General features: G+C 54.1%; 1 protein-coding gene across 4 annotated transcripts; it reads right to left on the reverse strand.

Annotated features, from left to right (window-relative positions):
- Positions 1-3,173: 3,173 nt before the first annotated feature.
- On the reverse strand, positions 3,174-6,818 carry ACP5 (acid phosphatase 5, tartrate resistant). Of its 4 annotated transcripts, none has more exons than XM_037131435.2 (6): positions 6,434-6,815; positions 5,302-5,392; positions 4,803-5,063; positions 4,480-4,607; positions 4,023-4,368; positions 3,174-3,631 (listed from the first exon to the last, which is right to left on the reverse strand). In XM_037131435.2, the coding sequence occupies exons 3-6, from the start codon at positions 5,061-5,063 to the stop codon at positions 3,380-3,382; spliced, it is 987 nt and encodes a 328-aa protein (XP_036987330.1). In that variant the 5' UTR covers positions 5,302-5,392; positions 6,434-6,815; the 3' UTR covers positions 3,174-3,379. The 4 variants fall into 4 exon arrangements, with proteins under 4 accessions (XP_036987330.1, XP_053514687.1, XP_036987331.1 ...); XM_053658712.1 differs by lacking the exon at positions 5,302-5,392 and adding an exon at positions 5,624-5,802; XM_053658713.1 differs by lacking the exons at positions 3,174-3,631; positions 5,302-5,392 and adding exons at positions 3,639-3,731; positions 5,624-5,802 and having other exon boundaries at positions 6,434-6,818.
- Positions 6,819-8,807: the final 1,989 nt, after the last annotated feature.

The following is an 8,807-nucleotide window of genomic DNA, read 5'->3' on the forward strand; positions in this document are numbered from 1 at the left end:
GTTTCCTCTTGTCTTTTTGTAGTCAGTTCCTTCCCTGCCCCCAACCCCTGACACCAACCTATCTGTTTTTAGCTCCTATAGCTTTGTATTTTTTCAGAAAGTCACATAAACAGAATAACAATGTCTAGCCTTTTGAGTTTGGCTTCTTTTACTCGGCTTACTACCTTCAAGTCCATGTTGTGTCTCCATAGTTTGTTCTTTTTTATCGTTGAGTTGTATTCCATTATGAGGACATAGCAACTTGTTCATCCTTTCAACTATTGATGGACATTTGGGTTGGTTTCCAGTTTGGGGACAATGATGAACAGAGCTCTCGCGATCTGTCTCATTCAGATCTTCGTGGGGATGCTCATGTTCATCTCCTATTCTGTTCTATTTTTACACTGCAATATGTGATCCTTTCGGAATTTATTCTTGTATATGGTTGGAAGTAGGATTCAGGCTCTATCTCCCTCTGGGAAAACCAACAAGGCAAATTATACCTTTCCTGTGAAATTGCAATACCACCTTCAACCTACATCATGTTCTGGTGTGTTCTTGAGTTTTTTTTCTGGATTCCCTCTGGACCTTTTCCCAGAGCCAAAGTCATGCAGGTCTCTCACCTTATTTGTAATTCTTGGACTTGGAAGCAGGTGAGGAGGTGGGTGTGGCATGATTCTCCTGGGAAAACCTGCTTGCTGCTTGAGGGTGCTGGTGCCCAGGCCAGCTGGTGCCCAGGCCAGCACGTGGTGTGAAGAGTAGGGTGGGGACATGGTAATAGTTGTGACAATTGAATCAGATGTGCTCGCTTGGGAAGAGTGAGAAGAGATGAGTCCCTGTGACTGGCCTTGAGGAGCTCTGTCAGTTCAGAAAGCATCTTTATAACGATGGCTAGGTACTGGTTGGCATTGTTCCCTGAGCCAGACAGAGGTCCTCTGAGGGTGAAAGTCTACCCTGCCTTATTGTTTTTCGTGCTCCTGTGTCCCCTGTCTGGCATGGGCCTTGGTCCTTGGTTCCTAGTAGAAGTGCTTGGTCGTCATGGAGGAGGGGGCCAACCCTATCCCTGCCACACATTCCCAGTGTCAGCTCTGATGTGTCACTTCTCCTTTCCAGGCTCTGGGCCCTGTGAACTGGGACGCTGGGCTGATTCCACGCTTTGAGCCCTGCCAGTGGGGATATTGGGCTGATCTCTGATTCAGACGCCTTCCTGCTCAGAACCTCTGAGTCAGTGGGAAGAGGCAGTGTGGCCATGAGCTGCTTTGACTGCTGCGGTGAAGATTGAGGGTCTGATACTTCCTGGACCTGACCTTGGGCACTTAATCTGTTCAGTTTCTGTAATGTCCTTTGAGAATCAAGATTATGTCCCTTCCCTCGTGAGTCAGAATTAGAAATGATGGTGGTTGTTTGTTTGCTTGTTTTTGCATAGAGTGTGTGTGGTAGTAACGCCAGCCAGGTAAACAACAGCTGGAAGGAACTCAGGGCTGGTCTTTGGGTAAGATAGCTTTGCTTAATTTTAGCAGTAACACTTGCACCTTGTAACAAATTTGACACTATGGATATCTCTAAAGTAGGGAATGGAAGGCGCCCCTTCACCAAACTCCTCTCCCCAGCAGTAACCTCAATTAGGTTTTGTCCAGGCGATTTCATTTCATTCATCTAGGCTGGCAGCTGAAGTGGCAGTTGAGTGCGGGCCAAGGGAGAGGTTTTCTGTGACTCATCTGCTGTTGTGGGTGGGTGTTACTCAACTCTCCCCGGAAGGGGAACTGGGCTTCTCTGCAGCTTCAGCTCAGGATGCACATTCTGCTTTCAGCATTCATCGTAAGAAACAGGCCCTGAAAAATTCCACTTCTGGAAGTTTTCCTACATACACAGTTGCACAGGTGTGCAAAAGCATGGGTCCAGGAATGCCCACTCTGGGTATGTTGGTAAAAGGGAAAGACTGGAGATTTCAGTGAGCCCCAGCAAGGAGCCAGAGACATAGGTGGAAGCTCCATGGCTGTTAAAAAGAAGCTCAGTCCTCCTCTTGCTTATCCTACAAACACATTTGCCCATGTAGGACACAGGGACAGGATCACCTGTTGCAGTGCTGTTTGAGGAGAGCAAAACTGCTGGAAGCAATGCTGGCGATCCTTCCAGGGGTGTCCAACCCGAAGTCTGAGGGCCACATGCAGCCCAGGTTGGCTATGAATGTGAACCAACACAACATCGTAAATTCACTTAAAACCTTTTTTTTTTTTGCTCATCAGTTTTCGTTTATGTTTGTGTATATAATGTGTGGCCTGAGACAACTCTCCGTCTTCCAGGGTGTCCCAGAAGCGCCAAAGGTTTGGACACCCCTGTCAGGAGATGTCTGGTTGGTAGGCAGTGGGTCAGGCACGCAGTGGGGTCTCCGTAGCTGCAGAGGAGCCAGAAGCCACAGAGAGCTGATGGACGATCTCCAGGTAAAGCAGACGGGAACAGGACAGTACAGAGAGCACTTTTGCGGGTGTGAAACATGCTTATATCTTAGTTGTGGTGAGGGTTTGTGGGTGTGTATATTTGTCAAAACTTATGGAACTGTACACTTGAAATGTGTCAATTACACCTAAATAAATTTGTTTGGAAAAACGAAAACAAAAAAGCAAGATACAGACAGATCAGTGAGAAGGGAGGGAAGAAACCATTCCTGTTTGCTTTTATTTGCACGGAAAAATACTAGAAGGAAAAAAAATGCATTTATAAAAAGTTATTCTTTTTTAAGAGAGGGGGAGGGAAAGACAGGGAAGGGGAGAGAGATCTCACTTGGCTATAAAAGCCATAAAATCATGTCAACAATCCCCGTGTTGAAATGAACAAAACGAGCATCCTGTCAAGAACGGTTGAGTTGTGGTTTAAGTAGAAAGAAGAGCTGTGGTTAAACACATGCAGCGGATATTGTGCTGCTTTGCGTAAAGGAGGATGTTTCTGTGATGGAGGCATTCAGCTGGGGAAGGAAAGGCAGTGCTGGCAGTGGCTGCCCCTCGGGAGGTGGGCTGGGACAGGAAGGCTTGTGCGTTGTACCCTTTTTCTGTTTGGTCTCTACTTAAAATCACGTCCCTGTATGGGGCCAGTTGGTTGTGGAAGGCAGGTTAAGAGGTGAAGGTGCTGTCTAGCAGGGCGGGCAACCGGACACTCTAGAACCCAGGTGTCACAACTCACCAGACAGGTGAGCAAAGGGACACTCACGACACACTTGCAGCCTTGCATCTGTTGTTTTATTGAATGTTGGGCAATGACAGAAGGATGTCAGGTTCAAGAGCATATGTGGTTTTCCTTCTGGCTCAGCTGGACCACAGGCCCCTGAGAAAGGCCTGTCAAGGGGCAAGGGTCTCAGAGGGGCCCCCTGCCCCACGGGTGGCGAAGCCCTTCTGCCGTAGGCCCCTCACAGCCACTTGAGCCTGGCTTGCCTTGGCAGCCTGGTCTTGAAGAGGGACTTGCCGGAGGCCTCGATGTAAGTGACGCTCATCTCTTTGGGGCTGATCTCCACGTAGGCAAACCCGCCCAGTGAGTTCTCCACCCCGTAGTGGAAGCGCAGGTAGCCACTGGGAACCTTGCGAAAGTGCCTCTTCGAGGGGTCCATGAAGTTCCCGGCCCCGCTCAGTACGTAGCCGATGCCGTCCTCATCCTGAAGGTACTGTGGATGGAGGACTCAGGGTTAGTGGGCCCCCAGCCCCTCAGCGAGGTCAGTCCTGGGCTTTGTGCCCACCTGTCTTGAGTCCAGGGTCTCGAGTCACCTTGGGCAAGGAACATAAATCCCTTTTGGTTCTCGGTTTCCCCACCTGTAGGAGTGTATTGATCCTGCTTCACAGACCTGCACTAAGCAAGTTACTGGCAACTGGTAGCTATTATGATGGCTTTTAGGGAACTTTGGGTTATCTTCCTGGTTAAAAAGCATGGAGTTTGAGGGGGAGTGACATTTGAGAGACCTCCAAACACCAGGAGGATCCCAATGTGCCATGCGGCACATGAACCCGGGTGGGATCCCTTACCTGGCTCCCCACCCTGACCACCTGCAGGCCCCTCACCTGCAGGTTGTGGTCATGGCCACACAGGTAGGCAGTGACCTTGTACGTGGCCAGCAGTGGCAGCAGGTGACGGACCAGGCAGTGGGTGGGCCCGTGCTCAGCAATGGACCACACTGGGTAGTGGCCAGCCACCAGCACATAATCCTCCTTGGCCGCCGCCAGCTGCTTCTTGAGCCAGGACAGCTGCGAACGGGCCATCTTTAAGTCACGGGGCCTCTGTGGCTGCTGGCTGAGGAAGTCATCTGAGTTGCCACACAATGTCACTGTGTCCAGCATGAAGATGGCCACGGTCACATTGGACTGCGGGATCTTGAAGCGCAGGCGGTAGTAAGGACTGGGGAAGTTCCTGCAGAGGAGACGCAGATGGCGGATGCTGTGCAGTGAGGCCCAGGGTCCGAGCAGGCCAGTGGGCCCCTCTGTCCACAAGGCCTAAGGGACGGGAGGGGAGCAGGCTCACCAGCGCTTGGAGATCTTGGAGTAGGCGATTTGTGCTGAGACGTTGCCCAGATGGTCGTGGTTGCCAGCCAGCACATACCAGGGCACGTTGCGGAGGGAGGGGTCAGAGAACACATCCTCGAAAGTCTCCTGCAGCAGACAGAAAGGGCACCCCAACCCCAGGGTCGAGCAGCCACCTCAATGCTCCCAGCAAGCCAGGAGCCGGGGACCAGAGAGACGCTGAGTGCTCTAGGTCCCCACGAGTGTCAGCTTCCCTCTGCGTTCTTCAGTCGAAAGGTTGAGTGGCTTCTCCCGTGTCCCCACCCCCACTCGAGTGGCACACACCTGGAACCTCTTGTCGTTGGCATCCTGCACGCCCGTGAAGTAGAAATTGTCCCCCAGTGACAGGATGAAGTCTGCGCCCAGGATCTTTGCTGTCCTAGCAATCTCCTTGGCATTGGCCGTTTCCCGGGCTGTATAGAACGGGGCATTGGGGACCCCTCCCCAGTCACCCACAGCCACAAAGCGCAGGACGGGGGCAGTGCCATCAGCCAGGGGGAGCACCAGCAAGGCTTGCAGGATGAGTAGCACTGTCCTTGTGTCCATCTGGGAGGGGAGAGACAAGTGTCTGGAGGCCTGGGGCTGAGGCATGGGCAGGAGGCTCTTGAGACATCCACTTGCCCTGCTCTGGCCCAGTGGGAACCCCCCCGGGGGTGCCCTAGTTCTCAGGACTTCAGGGCAAAGTTGGCTGGGAGGGTGAGCATTGGGCGGGGTCCAGCTAGGGGCCAGGAAGGTGGCCATGCAGGCTCACCCTGCCCTCCCTCATCCCGGACCCAGCACTCACCCTGGTGGAGGCACAAGCCAGTCAGCTGGGTGCTCCAAGAGGCAGGTGAGTTACAGGGCAGAACTGGCAAGGGCCACTGAGCCTTTATTCTCTGGGACAGAACTGGATCATCAGTGGGGATGATGCAGTTTCTCCGGGACCACGGCCCTCCCCTGGGGTCATGTGAGCCTTGCAGTTCCCCAGCCCTGGACGACGGCTGGGGTCCGGTCGGGCACACACGTGCCGCCCCGCCTACCCCACGGCCTCTGTCCAGAGGAGCTCCTTTGTGCAGTAGTTCGCAGGCCGTTTCCTTGTGTGCTGGGTGTGCCCCAGCCAGACGGACCTTTTGTGTGTCCACATTCTCCAAGGACATGTCCGTCTGCCCGTGTCTGGGTGTGTCCGAGCTGCTTGCCGTGTAGCCGGGGCACCCGCCCGGTCATAGGTGTGCCGCGTCCCCGTGGATGCGGAGGCTGAGCTGGCAAGGCCCGCGTGTCCGGTGTGCAGTGGAGTTCTCTGCTGCCACTGTGTGGGATGACGACTCGGGTGTCCCAGCTCTGTGCCTGGGTCCTGTTGTGTGGTCTGTGTTGTGTCTCGAGTTGTGTGTATGGTGTGTGTGGTGTGTTTGACAACCTGTGTGTGTCTAAGTGTGTGTCCCAGGGTCACCCCTCGCCCCAGTCAGCAGGGTCTCCCTTTTCCGGGAAGTGGTGCCCACACCTTCCTCTGCTCCCCACCCCCATTCCCGCAGGAGGAACCCAAGCAGGAGGCGGCAGATGACTCTGGCATGTGACCGCAGACTTTTGACTTTGATCCCCGCCCCCCGCAGCTGCCTGTAGGCTGTCCAGGTGGCCCCAGCCTCTGAGGGCAGGTGGGCAGGGGCTGGGCACTGGGGTCCCCGCACGTGTGGCCCGTCGGACCCGCCCCTCGCCTCCCTGTCTCCCTCTTCCCTCCTAATGAGCGCCCCGCACACTTATGCTGGTCCCTGCAGTCCCTTTCCGGGGTGGAGAGGGGCCCCTCATTCAACGTCTGGGTCGCCCAGCCCCGGCGGGCTGTCCCTCGCTGCAGCCAGTAAAACAGGAAGCGGGTCACGAGAACAGGGGGAGACCCCTCCCATGGGAGGCGGCCAGCACGTCTGCACCTGCAGGACCGGTCTCACCTTCGGTTGGCGGCGGGGCCGGGGTCGAGGTCAACGCCAGGTGCCAGGGGAGCCCAGCTGCCGAAGTGCGGGGCGCTCACAGTCAGACTGCCTGGTTTTCGGGTGGCAGGGGTCCACCTGCCCTGCCCGCGGGCTCAGGGCCGACCCAGGTGACCTCCGGGGCCCAGGGGCCCAGCGCTCCCCACCTGGCCCGCTGGCCACGCCCCGGAATCCTGCTGGGCCACCCAGCGCCGCTCCACCCCTCCCTGTGCAGGCTGCTCAGTTGGAAAATCGGGCGAGCCCCTCAGAGGGCGGCCCATACCCAACTACTGGGGCCCCGAGACGCACTTGGGGGACCCAATTTCTTCCCCTTCCCCCCATGCGGGCCCAGAGTCGCCGCCTGCCTTCACACTTGGGGCGCCTGCAGCCCTGATCCGGCTCTGGGTGGGGCTTCACCCTGGGCTGGGCCACCCTCTAACCAGGAAGTCTGTCGTCTTCAACCTCAGTCTCCGGGTCTTTAAAATGGGTGTGAGGGCAAAAAGAGTCAAATCTCCCTTAGAAAGAATTCCAAATCATGTTAAGTTGAAGGGCCCCTCTAGGAGCTAGAATGCAATCCTTCCAGCCTCCTTTTGAGTGGAGAGAAATGAAAAGAGTTATTGACTCATCCAATGAATCAAATACGGAAAAGGAAAAGGCGGGCCCTTTATAGTGGAGACACCTGGCAGACACCACGTAACCGGCTGGCCCTGCCTAACCCTCTAGTGGTGGCCCCGACTTAACGAAGTAAGAGGGGCATCTCCCCCCTGTGGGTTTCTTCCAGCAACAGGTAACCACAGGCTAATGATGAGGACAGTACCAGTAACACCCCACCTGAGGGGTGTTCCACAGAAGACCTGCCCAGTGCTCTGCAAAGCATGACCCAGTCATGAGAAAGAAGGAGGTCGGAGGAGCTGTGGCAGGCTGGGTGAGACCCAGCAGACGTGAGGACACAGTGAAATGTGGAATCCTGGGCCAGGAGCCTCGCTGCAAAAACTGGTGACACCCAAATAAAGCCGGGAGTGTCGTGATTTCTAACACAGCGAAGAAACCTAATTTCTTAGTTCCAGGTGGATCATGGTCCGGATAGTTACGACAGATAGCAAACAAAGGCAGGGAGGAGGAGGGATACATGTCCCACCCACTGACTCAGCAGTCCTTGAGATTCTACGTGTCTTTTCCATCATCTGGGGAAGAAAGCCTTTGAAACTGTGCTTCATCCAAGGCCTGAAAGGCTGGAAAGGAAGAAGCCCATCAATACTTTGGGGTATTCACGCCCCTTCCTGGAAAAGCCAGCATCACCTTTACCTGTCAACCAATATGAAACTTCTTCCCTCTCGCCCCATTCCCACCAACTGTGTAAGTCCTCAGGGCAAAGGCTTGGAGGGCTTGGGGCTCTGGGCTCTCTGGCCTCTGGCCACAGGGGTGTTGGCCACCCTAGCCCTCGGTCCCCACCACCCCTGCGCTTGCCACCCTGGCCTTTGGCGGCTCTTACCTTTGCCACCCTTACCCTGCTTCACCCCGAAACTGTGCCTTTCGGCCTCCCACCCCAACCTTCACTAGGAGAGAACACATCACTAATACACCCTGCTTGTATATTAAGACACTTGCTGAGCTTTAATTCTTTACTTCGTTGGCAGGAAGAACCTCATTTCTGGGAGTTCCTCCGGAACAGTTCTAGGAGTTGTTAGCCCCAGGGGAAACAGGGACCAGCACGTCTGAGCTCTTTGTACTGGTCTTTGCAACTTTCCTGTAAATCAAAAATATTCCACATTCAAGAAGTTTACTTGAAAATGAGTATAATCCAAGCAACTGAAAAATGTTTTCAACATGTATTGAGCACCCACTGCCTGCCCAGGGCTGGCTGACACAGGGCAGATAAGAAAACCCACCCCGCTGGGGCTGGGCCGACATGCTTGAGAAATTTGTGTGATAGCCATCAATCACGCTCCTTTCTTTGGAGGTCGGGTGGGGTGTTCTTTCTCTATTTTATAATTTATGCACTGTTTGGAGTTTTGTTAGAAAGCGCTGTTGGTTATTTTGCCAGCAGAACGAGTACAGACTTCCTCTTAACCAGATTGTGGTCAGAGGTAAATACAGGGACGGGAACCTCACTGCAGACTCAGGGCAGTGGTTGGTTTTGGGGGTGGGAACAGAATTGCGGCTTGGGGACAGAGGGGCTTGGGAAAGGTGCTTCAACTTCATCCTTACTCTTTTCTTTTACAAAAAAGGAAAAAAAATGATCAGAGCCAATGAGGACCAGATGTTAACATTTGCTTCTTTCTGTGGTTGCTACAGGAGTGTTTTTGGGGTAATCTATGCTTTCTATACATTTTAAACATTTTATTGTAATATGTGG

Source organism: Artibeus jamaicensis, unplaced genomic scaffold, assembly GCF_021234435.1.
Source record: "Artibeus jamaicensis isolate MK-2021 breed Jamaican fruit bat unplaced genomic scaffold, CSHL_Jam_final scaffold_537, whole genome shotgun sequence".
NCBI lineage: Eukaryota > Metazoa > Chordata > Mammalia > Chiroptera > Phyllostomidae > Artibeus > Artibeus jamaicensis.

Bases quoted from the DNA above. Each gene is read 5' to 3' on its own strand.
- ACP5 (XM_053658712.1), bottom strand. From the start codon at position 5,653: ATGTCCTTGGAGAATGTGGACACACAAAAG. The intron at 5,064-5,623 runs GTCCGTCTGGCT...CTCCCCTCCCAG, and splicing joins AGAATGTGGACACACAAAAG to ATGGACACAAGGACAGTGCT. The intron at 3,632-4,022 runs GTGAGGGGCCTG...CTCCATCCACAG, and splicing joins GCCATGACCACAACCTGCAG to TACCTTCAGGATGAGGACGG.